The sequence below is a fragment of the Rutidosis leptorrhynchoides genome, chromosome 1, assembly GCF_046630445.1.
Source record: "Rutidosis leptorrhynchoides isolate AG116_Rl617_1_P2 chromosome 1, CSIRO_AGI_Rlap_v1, whole genome shotgun sequence".
NCBI lineage: Eukaryota > Viridiplantae > Streptophyta > Magnoliopsida > Asterales > Asteraceae > Rutidosis > Rutidosis leptorrhynchoides.
Window position 1 is genome coordinate 30,805,152 of NC_092333.1, and position 17,660 is coordinate 30,822,811.

At 31.0% G+C, this 17,660-nt stretch overlaps 1 protein-coding gene across 1 annotated transcript in view; it reads right to left on the reverse strand.

Annotated features, from left to right (window-relative positions):
• The window catches only part of LOC139854631 (uncharacterized), a 221,381-nt gene extending 204,193 nt beyond the window's left edge, over positions 1 to 17,188 (reverse strand). Inside the window, exon 1 of the mRNA XM_071843940.1 lies at positions 16,178 to 17,188. Coding sequence (XP_071700041.1) covers positions 16,178 to 17,188 — 1,011 coding nt within the window. The remainder of the gene's footprint in view (positions 1 to 16,177) is intronic.
• Positions 17,189 to 17,660: the final 472 nt, after the last annotated feature.

Genomic DNA, 17,660 nt, shown 5'->3' on the forward strand with positions numbered 1-17,660 from the left:
TTATTTTAAATTATGTGTTTCATTAATAACCTACTTAATTATATTATAAAATATTTATATAGTTATGTTAGATATAGTAAATATAGTTTTATTTAGCTAACGGTTATTTGATATAATAATATTGATAATAATAAATAAACAGTTGTTTTATTTTATAATAATAATAATAAAAATGATAGTTTTTGTAAAAATGATACTTTTAAATATAATGATAAAAAATGATAACTTTAATAAATATGATATTTTTTTTTAAAATGTAAATTTTAATCTTAAAGAATGTTAATAATAATAACTATAAAAATAATGATTTTACTAATAATAATAATGTTAATAATTATAACAATAATCATTATAACAATAATAATAATAATAATAATAATAATAATAATAATAATAATAATAATAATAATAATAATAATAATAATAGTAATAATAATAATAAAAATAACTACCTTTGAAGCTTTTCACAAAAATAAATGACTCAGACAAGGCTCGAACCCGAGACCTCTCGGTTAAACCCAAACACAGTGAACCATTCCTCTGTTCCTCTATTTCGATTTTAATACCACAGAATAAATATATATCGTATCCTATAAATCTATCAGTTTCTTTTTCTTTATTCATCATCATCGTACGTAAATGTAACCTTATCTCCTCTTCATTTATCTTCTCGATCCAACAAAACAAACACCCTCGGCCCAAAATAAATTAGCCCAACTTAATATGTGGATGTTACGATTTCAGTTTAGTGGCCAAAGCAAACCCACTCCTAAATAGTTTAAATAGATCCAAGTTGTATTAAGATTTCAATGTACAGAAAACATTCACGAGCAGCACAAGTCGACAAACGTTCACCATCATCGTTCAATCCTCGTGACATCATTGATTAACATTATCATCATTCCGTCTTCATTATCATTTATCATAATCATTATCGATTACGAAACAGAAAACAGATCTTAAAACCGAACGTAAGCAATACTATCACGATGGTGATGGTGTTCGGTTATGGGTCTGTTCATAATGAAAATAGAGAAGCATGCAGATGGAGTTTCGTTGAAGATGATGATGAGATGATGACTCTTGGTGGGGGTAGGGTGGTTTATGAGGATTTTCTTCGAACGTGAATAATGAAATAGAATACAAGTAGTAGTTCTCGATTGATTCTAATGGTGATCGAAAGTTAGTCTGTGTGGTGATGGTTCTTATGATGAACCAAAAAACAGAAATAGTAAGGTTGATGGGTTTTGATCTAGCTTGCACAGAAAAATCGATTAGTTCAAGTAACAGCCTAGCAACTAACTAAAAAAAATGAGCAGCAGACAAATGGCAACATTAATAGTTTGGTATTGTAGCTGTGGTTTAGCAGCGAGAAATTGTAGAGTGTAGGTGGTTTATGAGTAATAACAGAAAATGATGGCAATATTGGGGTGGCTATGGCGGTTTTTCAAATAAGATAGGAGAGAAGTATAGAGAGAGCGAGAGAGTTAGAAAGGTGTTGGTTGTGAGGGTCAAATGGTAGCGGTGAATTGAGGTGATAAGGGTGTTCGAAAGGAAACCGATACAAACATATTATGGTTTTGGTGATAGTGGCTCGATGATGGTGGTCGTCCAATCTTTACGAAGGTGATGGTTTGATTCGACTGAAGATGGTGAAGAAGAAGGATTGTTGATTAGTGATGTTGGGTTCCTGATTCATCAAGCATATATATAAACATATATATGTATATATTATAATATAATTTAATAATTAATAATAATAATATAATATTAAATCTACTCTAAAGTCTTTATGAATTGAAAAGAAATGGAACTAGTACAGTGTAGCAACCTTAATCTTTGTAATTACTATTACTCTGCCGACAGTTTTACGGAGCGTGTCCATTGCTAAACAGTTAACGTATAAAATTGTTCCTAAAAATCTCAAATTTTTAAATTAAGACCATTTATTTATTCTGGTCATTACCTTTTTGAAACATGATCAAAAAGATTCGAAATTTATTTATTTTCTGTTCCAATTTATATGTACGGAGTACTAATGTTTAAACTTAAAAAGGTAAAAATACTTTTAACAAATCAAAAATCTTCGTAATCGATTTACAGTTAAACTTTTATTTTAATCCTTCATAAACTCATGTTAAATCTATATGAACGCTAACGAAATGTCAACCGAGTATTACTGACGTTTACTAATTAAGCTCGAAATCATTTATTTTTAATATATTCCCTTTCTATATATATACAATTTTAAAATAGCAAGTTTAATTACTAAAACAAATATATTATATATTTTTAAAAAATAGATTTAATATAACTTTATATATTTACAAGTAGTATTTATATACATATTTATATATATATCTATGTATTCATAAATATAGTTTCCATTACATCGCATTTTATTTTATTTATTTTACAATATAAATTCTAATAATTTAATTATATAATATTCCAAATTATATTTCAAATTATAAATACCTATTTAAATATATATGTTATCTATTTACAAATAGTTGTTCGTGAATCGTCGGGAATGGTCGAAGGTCAAACGAATATATGAAACAACTCAAAATTTTGTGATTCAACATTACAGACTTTGCTTATCGTGTTGAATTCATATAAAGATTAAGTTTAAACTTGGTCGGAAATTTCCGGGTCGTCACAGTAACGACGTGCTGAAAATTCTGACCTACTCGCGCTTGAACCGTCGCCACGGTCAAACGACATCGAGTTAGGATCTGAAAATTTGGACAACGGTACGAGGACTCACATACGGAGCCTTGGCCACTGACCACGCGTCTCTTCAGTTTGTATAGAGGTCGTAACAGCTGTCCGAAGTCAGCCTTTTGTTTCGATCTCTATTCTTGTTGAAAACTTACTTTATCTTTTACAAATGATGATGATGATGATACTTAAGACTTAATTTATTTACTTTAAAACCTTTTGGGACAATTTACTGACTTAGCAACCATTGACTTAGGTTGAGGAACTTTTGGATAGACCAACTTACTTGTTTGGACCAACTTACTACTTGCATACTTTTCATATCGACTTTTACCGCATTTATCACTGTGAGTTATAGCTTCCCTTTTTACTTTAACTATTTTTGGGACTGAGAATACATGCGCTTTTTATGTTTTACATACTAGACACGAGTACTTAAACTTTTTATATGTGTGGGTTATATAACGGCATAAACTTTCCCCTTAGCACTGTAACGTTTAACTATTGGTTTTTGAACCGGTAGACGCGAATCTTAGATATGGATCTATAGGGTTTGACATCCCCACTCGGGCTAGTCGCGCTAGCATTTAACGGGTGTTTAATAGTTTGAGAACATACGCACTCGCCAAATGTACTTTTAGGGGGTAATATATTATTTTTACGTTAAGTTAGTTACCAGGTGCCTATGGATAAGCATATACTTTTCATACTGTTTTGAAAACGAAATCTCATAGTCTACATTATATCGTTAATTACAAAAACTATAGCTCACCAACGTTCGTGTTGACTTTTTAACATGTTTTTCTCAGGTGCTTAGACGTTGTTGCTTCCACTGTTAGACTGCTGTTAGACTTCCGCTGCATTACTTAGAGATGTCTCAATCATGGAACTTTTATCTTGCATTCACAACTTATGTTATGTTTGAATAATGGCTTTATAATGACCTTTGAGTCACGTACTTATGTTTATGCTTTCTGTTCGTAGAAGCACGTTATCTTTTGTAAAACGTTATCTTTTCATGAATGCAAAACTGGTTTTTAAACAGCGTATAATGTTTGACCTTGTAATGATCCTGTTGTTGATGATCCGTACACGATGATTTTGTACGGGGCGTCACACATACACTTCAGTTTTGATACAATTAACTACATTTAAAACATGGTCGGTACATATGTCGTCGATGTTTTTAGAAAACATGATTGATGCGCTGGATCGGAGGCTTGTTGTACGAAAGTTTTTATGCGGTTTGGAAATATAGAACTAGCATATTCTCGAAAAACTAAGTACCACGTGGTTTTTTTTTTTTGTAGATTTACAATCTATTTGTATCTTTTATGTTACTACAGAGTATAAGTTTAGCTCTATTGATATTTATCTTTTCCTTGTTTCTCTCTTATGCTTAAATTATATTTTATACCTATATACTAAAACACGTGGTGAATTTCGTCGTTTAAGTTATTTTGAATTGTCGTTTTGGGTTTGTGTTCACACCACAACCGGTCCCTCGAATTTGGCTCAATTTACACAACGGCCCCTCAAGTTTACATTTTTTCAGGGGTGGAAAGCGTAAATGTATATTTTTATTAAAATAAAAGAAACTAATTCCACCCAATTTTTTAACGGGTCCTATCTTCTCGCTCAGTTCGAGTTAAATTTTTTCGAGACCACCATTCAACTCGAAATAATTTTACGAACACAACGTGACTAGCTATACGCGAAATGGACATCGTTAAAAAAACACTAAATATTTCGGGCTATATTTCATACATATACATACACGTACAACAAACAACCCAACCTATTAGATATATTAGGTACCAAACAATGTATATCCAAATTCGACCGCTCGATGAATACAACCGCAGCAACGCGCGGTCGAATTTTTTTCTAGTTAATATTAATGCTTATCAAATGTATAATACAATTACAATAAAAAAAATTCTTTATTACTGATAATATATGTATCATAAATATTAGTATTAAATACTAACGCATAGATTATGAGCTCGTACGTTGGAATCATTTTAACTTCAATTGATAAATAATCGATAAAACACCTAACATGAGCCCCTAAAAATTTGTTTTAAAACCGATCGTTAAGAATAATATTTTATGTACATCTCTAATTGTATATATATGTTTTTAGAGCACAAACTAATTTCATTATGTCAGAATCTCAAACGAAGTAGAGCAGACATACATTTAAAAATCTATAAGTATTATCAAATAACAATTTTAACTTCAATTGACCAAAATGAGCTCGTGCGTTTATCTAATATTCTACTTATATTATATTAACGTATTTTTTTAAAATTTATTCGCAAACTGTAAATTAATTTTATATTATATAGAATGTCATTCATAAATAATATTATAATGTTAATAAAAATATCTATTTTAATTATTTTTGTTACGATAAAAATATATAGTAAATGTAAATGATTTTCAATATATGACAATATATATATATATATATATATATATATATATATATATATATATATTAAATCAATGTATCGTTTAAAAAATATTATTTATGACCATTTAAAATAATTTTATAATGATTTATACGAAATATGCTATATTAATATGACTATAACATCTATCGTTGTTAATATTAAATTATTATAACATTATAATATTAGAACATATAATATTATTATATAGTAATATAATTTAATATTTTGAGTACTGAAATTTTTATATTAATTTAAATTATGAAGTCTAATAATTTAACTAATAGATGAAAATAATTAATAGACTGACACGTGACATGAATGAAAGAGGAGTAGCACGTGGCTTAAATTAATCAGGAGTTGACACGTAGAATTATTGTCACACGTTTATATCATGTATAGATTCTATGATGCCTCGTGAGTCGTGATGTATGGAGCGAGACGATCAAATATACATTTAGTAAAATTTGTATAGAATTAACACATTTTTATGGGGTTGTAACTCAGTCAAACTAAATATTAAATAAGTTGTTAGTTAGTACTCGATAAGACATACTCTGAATTATAAGTTAGATTATACATAGTCTAAAATAATGTTTAAATTAAACAATGTAAAATCATGTTGGTATAACATATTACATCACATACATACATACATACATACATACATACATACATACATACATACATACATACATACATACATATATATAGATACATACATACATACATATATATATATATATATATATATATATATATATATATATATATATATATATATATCAACGATCAAATGAGAATCTTTTTAGACCGGAAAACTCCGAAACTAGTTGGTCGAACAAAAAAAAAAGGACGGACGCACTAAATTAGAGTTGATCGAACAATTTTGTTAAATGCAACAAATCATATTATTATATGTAGAACATGTTATTCTACATTCAATTTCTACATTTTAGGTATAAATTTATGATTTAGAGTTTATGTTAGATTTTAAGGTTTAGGAGTTAGATTTTAGGGTTTAGGGTTTAAAATTAGCGTTTAACACGAACGATTTAGAGTTTAGGGTTTAGGGTTCTAAAATCCAAGCTCTAATTTTATTGTTATAAAAAACTAAATTAACTTATTCCTTTATCCCAAAAGGGTCACTTAGCGCCGAATATTTCCCACACACGCACACGCACACGCACACACACACACACACAGATATATATATATATATATATATATATATATATATATATATATATATATATATATATATATATATATATATATAATAGACCGCAAATCAGCCCCAAGAGATGCATGAGCCGAGTGCCCGTCACAACCCGAGAGACAATCGCCCTCACAAGCTAAAGTAGTAGACTAATCGGGTATCTCCAAGTTAACAACTAAAATCGTGGTGGGAGATTTTAGTTAGCCACAATTTTATGCTTATAAGAGACTCAATATTTCTTTCACAAACATATGTGGAAAAAGGTTATTACACACTCCACAACTTAAACTCCTTATGTCCTCGTATACCCCATGAGATGCACGAGCATCGTGCATGTCATACCACGTGAGGATACCTTAGGAGATGCATGAATCAAGTTTTCGTCACACCTCGAGAGGCATATGGCTCTAATACCAGGTGAAACATCCCGCAAATCGGCCCCAAGAGATGCACGAGCCGAGTGTCTGTCACAACCCGAGAAACAGTCGCCCTCAAAAGCTAAAGCGGTGGACTAATCGGGTATATCTAGGTAACAACTAAAATGTCACACCCCCAAATAGGTCCTGGGGTATTTGTGACTAATTATATCAAATCACAGTTGTATAAACGAGAACGACTCTATATGAGACGTTTTATTTTGTTTTTTGCAGCGGGAGATAAATAGATTACATTGTATTTAGAGCATTAAATGTTTTTAAATGAATTGGTAAGTAATGCAATGAGACTCCAAGCACGGCAAGAAATCATCATCAAAGCAGCAGATATACAGCGGAAGCAATATTTAAGTACCTGAGAATAAACATGCTTTAAAAAGTCAACACGAGGTTGAGTGAGTTCATAGGTTTGTCATAAATAATGATTTCAGTAATAGATCACAAGATTTAATATAATATAAGTCAATATATCATGTATATCAAAAGTATGCCATGAGCGTATAATATCAAAACTAAACGATTTTACCCCGAGACAATACATATGTAATTGTCGAGATCATTATTATACCACCAATTGACCTGAGATCATTATTATAGCAATTAATGATATTACAAAGCAGGGTTTTGCATGTTTCATATGAACACAATAACATGTTACATATCAACACAATAAAAGTACTCATGTTGGTCGCATAATAGTTTGTACTTGTGTCTATCATTTATAAAAATAGTACATGTATTCTCAGCCCAAAAATATAGATAAAAAGGGAGCAAATGAAACTCACGATATGATACGATAGTTTGTAGTAAATATGCATAGGATGACACTGAACAAGTACAGAGTTGACCTCGGATTCACGAACCTATATCAAGTATATATATTAACATGTATAATGGTAATTGAACAAGTTTATATATTATTAATGACTTTATTTGTTATTTTTATGTGTTATATTAGATAAATTTAATATATTTAATTTATATATTTTATATATACTAATATTTATCATTCGTTATGACATTTTAATATATTAAAGTTTATTTATGATAAAGAATATATAAAATATATTAATTGATATCTTTTATATATAGTTTAATTAATATCCTTTTAATAATAAGAATATAGTGATATGTAATAATAATAATAATAATAATAGTATTGTTAATAAGTTAATTTTAATAATGACACTTTTTAATAAAGATAATTATTAAAATGATAATTTTATTAAAAATATTAATTTCAATAATACTAATTTTACAAGAAATTTTGATAGAATTTAAAGTACGGTTACTTTTAGTAATAATGGTGATAATGATAGTAATTTTAATACTAATAATTATAATCTTATTAATAATATTAATAGTAATACTTATGTTAATAATACTAATTAATAATAATAACTATAATATTAATTTTAATAATACTAATTCATATAAATCATAAATTAATTTTAATTTAAATCATTTTCATAAACTTATAATAATAGTAATAATAGTAATAATAATAATAATAATAATAATAATATTAAAAATTTTAGGAAATGAAAACTACCTCAAAATAAGCCCTTTTAAAAAAAAATGCCCCAAACCGAGCTCGAACCCGCGACCTCCCGCTTAACACAAACACACTCAAACCATCACTCTGTCCCAATTTATCTGTTATAATACGTATCCAATTTTTATTTAACCATTTTTACTAACTGTTTCTCCTTCTTCTTCAATAACCCGATTGAATAACTCCCATAATCATAACAACAATAAGTTATAGATTTGAACTGAGACTAAGAATTTAAACGAAAATGGCCTGAATGAGAGTGGACTGGTTTATCAAAACAGAAAAAGAAAAAAAATTGAAAGCAGCAGCTGCTGTTTCGGAATATATATATATATATATATATATATATATATATATATATATATATATATATATATATATATATATATATATATATATATATATATATAACTTAAATCTTGATTTTGGATTTGAGACTGTTTTGGCTAAAGTTTATAACACAAATTATATTTCAAATCACTCCTATAAACTTTCTAAACTATCAATTGAACCAGAAACACTACAACAAACTTGAATTTCACGAAGGACAAATACTTTTTGAAAATATAACTTTGACTCGAAAATTTGTATTCGATATAAAGAATTAGAAGCTGAGTTTTTGCAGAGAGTATGAATAAAGGATTCCTAACAAGATTGCATTATTAGATTTTGAAGTTTGATTCGAATTCGAGCTATTGCTAACATGAACCAAGAATAGAGGTGATGACGGTTAAAAAAAATAAAATAAATAATGTATCTGTTGCAATTGATAATTGATAATGTGAGATCGTTTGGTACTCCATAACACTGAATTAGGTTGATTTATAATGCAAGAATGTGGGTGTCGACTAAAAATCACGATCAAGAACAAAACAGAAATAAAATATAAAACAAATAAAGCAGATAAAAATCACGAATAAATATATAAAAATATAAAGCAGAGATCATGATCGACTAAAAAAATACAAATAATGTTTGACCTAATTTAGGTATTTTGGTTTATGTCTGTTCTTTTTGTTTTTAATTAATATTAATATTTAGTAAATATATTAATAATAATAATACTAATAATAATAATTATATTAATAATAATAATAATAATAATAATAATAATAATAATAATAATAATGATGATGATAATAATAATAATAATAATAATAATAATAATAATATTGATAAGATACTAGTAATAATAAACTTAAAAATAATGATAAATTAGTTTAATAACAATTAATAATGATAATAATAGTACAAATAATAATAACAAATAATAATAATGATGATAAAAAGATAAAATATTAATAATAATATTAATATGACAATAAAATGATAATTTTTAATTATAATTAATAATAATGATAATAATCATTATAAAATGTTAATAATACTAGTAATAATAATATAACAATTTAAATGTATCACATTTTATTATATTGCAAATAATAATATAACCAATACTGATATTAATATTAATATTAATATTAATATTAATAATAGTAATAATATAACAACTATATTATCTTATATATGATTTTTCATATTTGATTATAATTAAATCGTATTATAAATTATATTTCAAGTTATTATATATATATATATATATATATATATATATATATATATATATATATATATATATATATATATATATATATATATATATATTTAAGTATTTAAAATTATTTGTTTGTGAATCGTCGGAATTAGTCGAGGTTTAGTTTAAATTTAATCGGAAATTTTCCGGGTTATCACATAAAACCATGATATGAGATATTAGTTAGCTACAATTTTATGCTTATAAGGGAATCTATTTCTTTCACAAACTGAAGTGGGACAGGTTTATTACAAACTCCCTGAAACGACCCAACCCAATTCGACTCAAAAGATGAGAGTAAATTTTTTTTTTTATAAACATGTGTGGCACGCCATATAGGGGTGCGCGACGCGCACCTCTGTGTTATTATTTCTGTCCGTATTTTCTTCGTATGTACGTGGCACACACATGCATGTGCGTGGTGCACACACCACCCAGTCAGGTTTTCCCCCATTTTAAGCACTTTTGACCCATTTAAGTTACCCACTCAAACCCGAACCAAAAGGACTTAGTTACACAAGTTTTTGCGACATAGGAAACGTTTTACTTGCCATCACAAATTCAAACCTTGTTCCCAAATTACAATAATTCGTGCTTAAACAAAATACAGTTAATACGAGTTTACAACATCGGGCACTCAAGTCCCATAGTTTGACGAAAGTTTAACACAACCCATTATAATAATTCGACCCACAAGTGAGCATGACCGTCGGGACCATTACCAAAAGCGTCTTTCCAAGACCACCGACACGTGATCAGTGTCGAAGGGTCGACCAAAAATAGCCTATTTACTCTACTTTAGATAGGGTAAGCATGATTCGTTCCACGGGAAGTTATAGTTAACTAACAAGCAATTTCAGGATTGGTTTGTTGGTTTAACTAAGAAAAAAGGACTTAGTTACACAAGTTTTTGCGACATACGAAACGTTTTACTTGCCATCACAAATTCAAACCTTGTTCCCAAATTACAACAATTCGTGCTTAAACAAAATACAGTTAATACGAGTTTACAACATCGGGCACTCAAGTCCCATAGTTTGACGAAAGTTTTACACAACCCATTATAATAATTCGATCCACAAGTGAGCATGACCGTCGGGACCATTACCAAAAGCGTCTTTCCAAGACCAGCGACACGTGATCAGTGTCGAAGGGTCAACCAAAAATAACCTAATTACTCTACTTTAGATAGGGTAAGCAGGATTTGTTTCACGAGAAGTTAGCAGGCAATTTTAGGATTCGTTTGTTGGTTTAACTAAGAACTACTAAGATTAATCAACTACTTAAAACTTAAAACTTAAACTAAAGTGCAATTGGAAGTATTGAAATGTAACAATGAGAGTAAAGCCTTTATCCTTTCACAATCCCAATCTAACATGTATTCATTCAAACAAGTATTATGTTTATCAATTGTTGATCAAATCTCATAGACAAGATTTCTTGAGTTCATTACTTCTATTACTTTGGGATTAAACTATGCAATCTAGACAAGTTGTCTTTATCCCTAATCTAATTAACACTAAGTTGGATCAAGAACACACTGTTAAATCACAATAATTTAACTTGCAATAATAAAACATAGAACTTGCATTAATCAACAATCAACTTAATTCACAATAGCATAATCTAAAAGTATTAAACATCACAAATCACATAATCTTGAATGAAATCATACATATTTCAATTGTTCATGGAAAAGGATAAAGTTAAGAGGACTAGCCAAGCATGTTAGTGATGATGATCATGGAGATTCTTGAAGTTTGCATGATGAACAACACCTTAATCCTAGCTTGAATCCTTGAACAATGATGATTGGAGAGTTTTTTGATGTGTTTGGGAGTGATCTCTGATGCAAAAACTGATGAAAAAAGTTCCCTTTTCGTAACCTTAATGCTCCCTTTATATAGGGGTTGAATAACTTGATCACAAAGCTAAAATTCGTATTTCCCGGCACCAAAATATTTGTATTGGCGTATTTTACGCCAATCCTTTCAGCTTGGGCGTATTTTTATGCCAGAAAATGACTTTTGCACTGAAAGGACCCAAGAGATGGCGTATTTTACGCCAAGCCATAAAAACCAAAGTTGTAGCCCTCTGAAATACGGACGTCCGGGCTTTTGAATCATCTCGATCGGAGGTCATATGCTCAAGTTATGGCCAAAACCGTAACAACGCGCATGAGACAACTTTTTCAGCATTTTCAGCATCTTTTATCTTCTTTTCTCCACAAACCTGAAATATACGAAACTATATCAAAGTACCTTGTTTTCCACTTAAATGTAATCACTTTTATCATGTTTAAGTACAAATGATCGTGTCAAACAATGACCGATCAAACCCCCCACACTTGGCTTTTGCTTGTCCTCAAGCAAATTTGTTTTTGACTATAAAACAACTATACCTAAGTGGCCTTGATTCAAATAACTTTTCGTAAACAACGTTTAACTATTAATCGAGATGTAAGGACAATACGGGACAATCACTCAAAACCTCAAACAATTTTCAACCTCTAACGCTTCGATCATAAAATTATTCCTCATATAACATTTTCAATAATTCCAACGCTATTTATAACATTAATAACCTCAATCATTTCCCAAAATTGTCAAATGGATCAGTACTTAGAACTAAATTAAACAAATATCCTTCACAACTTTTCATGATCCATACTTAATCTTTTAACAACAATATAAATGTATCTAAGTAGCATGTCAAAAGAAACACAAAATGGGTTAAATTACATCCGGAGTGATTTCATTGGGTTAGCCATGACTCAAATAAAAATGGGTGTAAAGCGATTACGAATGTCGAACCAATCAAACTTTATAAGGTTTAGAAATTTTAACGTGACCCTCATTCGCACAAAGATAAATTAACTTAAATCGGAATGTCAACTATAACTAGAATCGTGCATATCTTTGTGTTTTTGTCCTCCTTAACTTTTCAATTAGCCAAACTCATGCCCTTGTCTACACTAGTACTAAGTGCATAGCTTCTAAGTCCTGACACCAATGAACCCCCTAAGTCTAATTGAAAATACCCCATACCACAAGCTCGGTGAAGTGAATTTTGGTTACATTGCCCATTTGTACGAGGCATCACATGAAAGGTGTAGGTATTTTTGTGAAGTTATAAGGAGTCTTGCAATTCAGCCTTGACATTTCAATGAGAACGAATTTTATGCCTCAGTGGTCCATGCTTTATAAGACACTCGTTTCACAATTTTTGGCATACTCTTCTTCTACTCTTTTTTTTCATCATTTATTTTTCTTATGCCTCAGTGGTCCATGCTTTTTAGGGCAATCGTTTCACAATTTTTGGCACATATATTTTTAAATTCGTCTCTTTCACTTCCTCCTTTTTCTTTCTTTTCTTTTCTCTTTTTTTTCTTCTCATGATAGCACACATCATTTACCATGTTAAGAACATTTAGAATGTAACGGTGAATGTGTGGTGATGGTGACAATGATATATAGATATATGTAATGTAGATGATGGGTGTTGGGTGTGGCGAATATCATTGTCAAAGCTTGTGAGATAAAGTACTCCCTTTCGACCTTTGCCTAGGGAAGAGTAAACTCTACAAGTGTCGCATTGGTGACCATCATCATTATTATGCACTTTTATACTAGTGAGTAAATCTTGGAATCCATTGTGGAACCTAGGAAACCACTCTGAGTCAAACTAATTAAAAAGCCACAAACACTATAGCATGATAGCTAGTTATAGTTGCTATGCTAATTTAAACCAATTATGTCTTAGTAAAAATGAGTTGCGTTGCCACCTAATGTTACTAAATCTAAACAAGATAAAGTTTGATTAAATTCGACATTAATAACCTAAAATAAGGTTGGGAATGGGAAATTGGTTATTCTTTGGTTTAATTCTAAAGGCTCAGGCTGCTAATGGTAACTAATTGATTCTAGTACACAATTGTGTACTAACGACCTGGGTAGACTGGCTGCAAAATAAAAAAAATGGTTTAAAAAGAAAATCCTAAAGTGTTTCTTTATCATTCTTTACCTAGAATACAACAATGGGATCTCATTTTCATCCTTTCTTTTCTCATGAGAATACAATTTCTTAAAGTTAACTAGCCGAGGTCAACAAGGTCAAATGCATTCGATAAATTGCCTAACACTATCATTTCTCACCGGCCAAGTCCAAAAACTTCCAAGTTAATTCTTAGTAACTATGGGTACTCTCATGGGTCGACATCTCAATTATAGCCTTAAAATTAAAAATTTGACCACCTAGGCACTTTAGAACCATTTATTTCATAAAACATCAACACAACCATCCTTTTCAAGCTAAGCCAACTGTGAAAATTTCCTTCCTCCCCCCACACTTAAGTCATGCTACGTCCTCGTATGCATGTTTAAAAATTATTTTAAACAAAAGTGAGGAAATAAAACAAAGAGAAAGAATAAAAAGAACAATATTACCCGAGATTAAAAGCAACTTCCCAATATAATTGTGATAAGTACACCAACTCTCATTTTATCACACAACATGTTTCCTTCCATCCAACTTTATTCTTACAAAATAAAAACAACAAGAAAACATAAAATCTAACTAGCCCACTTTCGTAGGGAACACGATTGCACTTAGCATGTGCAACAAGCCTTTAAATCACCCGATTCCCTTGGGTGGACGAGTTTTGTCTCGTGAGGGCTTGCAGTGAACATACCCACAAAGTTCATTTATCTAATAAATAAAGAAAAATAATATATAAATAAATTAAAAAAGACTTACAAACTCTACACATAGTTCGTGCAACTTTTATTTCTGAGTCGTGCACACAACTCGTTCTCTACTTCAGCTAATTCCAGGACTGTAGAAGATCTTCCTTCTCTCGCTTTGTGAGAATCTTCATTAACTCTAACTTTTCTCAACTTAGAATCCAACCATGCATCATCTTCCTTGGTGACTTGCATTAACTCAAATAATTTATCTTTTTCCTTAGGAGACAAGTTACACACAAGATGGTTACTCAAACTTTCATCTCCTCTACTCCTAGCATCATGAGCCCATCTATGTAATTTCCTCATGGAACGATCAAGCACTGGGTCATCCTTATCTTCCTCTACCTTATCATGCGATCTCACAAAAATACGTGGTGGATTTTCCTTGTCTCTCCCACACTTAGGCCCCTCAAGATCCTCTAAATTTGAAGATACCTCATAATTAACTTGAGAAGTCACCTTCACATTCTTGTTCACTTTGACCTTGTGACCTCCAAACCTTTCAACAAGTTTTTCTACGGTTCCTCCATTACTTCGACTACCTTTCCATCGGATTGTTCAGATTTTTCAAGTGTAGCATCAGACACATTCCGAACACACATATTCGCCATTTTGTTATCACTAGATACATGCTCAATCGTCTTCGGAGTATCCAATTTTTCATCCTCTTCGCATTTAGAAACTTTTTCATCTACCTTAACAAATGTGGATACTGCCATCGCTGTTTCTTTCACCGGCAATGAACAAGTGGTGGTAATTGACGAACTCAACTTGGTTTCAAGAACTTGACTCAGATTTTTCAATTCCCGCTCAAGATTTTGTATCGATTCTTGTTGACTCATCAAAATTTCTGCATTAGTTCTTATTTGAGATTCCATGAATTCACTCGTCATACCCTCTTCACTAAATTTCCTTACATCCTCTTTCTCTTTCACATCCGGTGCATACTTTTGAACCTGTTCATGGTTAGTATCTAACAAAAAAAATCCTGGACATTCGGTGTATGTAATGAATTAAAAATATTAATCCTTGATCTCTTATTACCAAAAGAAATGTCCAAAACCCCGGTTCTACAATTGATAAGAGCATCAATTGTGGCTAAAAATGGACGACCAAGAATGATCGTCGGTTGGGTCTCCCTAAAGTTGGTCTCAATGTCCATAACAACAAAATCTACTGGGTAATAAAAATCCTCAACTTTCACAATCACGTTTTCTAACATACCCCTTGGAGTTCTTATTGACCGGTCCGCAAGATGAATGAGAATATCAGTTTGTTTTAAAGTTCCCAACTCGTACCGTTCAATAAGACTCGATGGAAGTATGTTAATACTGGACCCTAAGTCCAACAAAGCCTTTTTAATATTGACGTTCCCCACCGTAACCGAAATTAAAGGTGTCCCTGGGTCCTTAAACTTAGGTGGAAGTGAACCCGAGATTACAGCACTCACTTTTTCAGTTAATTTTATCTTTTTGGGAAATGATGCGTTGAGTTTACGCTTTTGAACACACAAATCTTTTAAAAACTTAGCATATGCAGGAATTTGTTTAATTGCATCAATAAGTGGAATATTTATTTTTACTTGTTTAAATGTTTCCCACATATCATCCATTTTTGGTCCCTTTTTCCTATGAGGGAATTGGTTCGGGGACTCCAAAGCCTTGGGAAATGGAATGGTATTAGTCACCATGTCCGTTTCCTCAAACTTTTCAACTACCGAATTTTCAACATTTAACCCAATCCCAAAATCCACCGAAACTTCATTAACATTATTACTCAAATCATGTAAAATAGTAGACTTACCTTGACCATACTTGATTTCTGATTTCCTGGGCATTTTTATCTTGTTATCATATGCCTTTCCATTTCTTAAAGTGCCCACCATGTTCAATTCATGTCCTCTTCCTTGCGATTCATGATTCGGGTTAAGCAATGTATAACTCGGAATTGTATCTGATTCTCGTGTTGCCTTTTCCTCCGCCACTTGACCAATTTGCTTACCCAATGCCGCGATTGACTTATTTTGAATTTCCAAAGTTTTCTTCATCTCTTCCATGAATGACTCCATCCTAGAATCCGTGCTTGAGGATTGACTTTGTTGATTATTTTGAGACAAGTTTTGGTTTTGATAGTCATGATTTTGGTTTTGGTTTTGCCTTTTGTACTGGTTGTTGTTTTGGTTCGAGTAATGGTTTTGGTGTTGGTTTGGTGCATTCATTGTGTTGTTGTTGTCCCAGCTAAAGTTTGGATGACTTCTCCACCCTGGGTTATAGGTGTTGGAGTATGGATCATACTTCGACCCTTGAACCTTATTCACTTGCTCTTCTATCCCTAATGGTATCCCCTTTTTGCAACCGTTTGCATAATGAGAAGCATCACCACATATCGCGCACACATCCTGAACCTGCACAAAATTAACACTACCACCCTGGTTCGGGTTGTTAAACATTGGAAGCAACATTTTTATCTCATCTAATTCCTTTTCTAAATTCCTAGTCGACCCTCCCGAGTTAGACACACGGTTAACATGGGAAGGATTGTGAGTTTGCCGTGCAACCGAAGCTTGGGTTTTTGACCCTTACTCAATTGCTCAAAAAATGCCCATTCATCCTCACTACTTCGAGTCATAAACACACCACCACTAGCCGCTAATAGCAATTGTCTATTTTGCTAGTCAAGACCATCATAAAAAACTTTGACAAGTTCCCATTTCGGTATTTCGTGGTGGGGACAAGATCTAAGTAATTCCTTCAGACGTTCGTATGCTTCATGAAAAAGTTCACCTGGTAATTGCCTAAAAGATTTTATTTGCATACGCATATTCGAAGTTTTACTTATGGGATAAAATTCCTCTAAAAACTATTTTTTCATCTCCGCCCAAGTATTAATACTCCGGACGGGTAAAGAGAGAAACCATCGTTTTGCCTTATCTT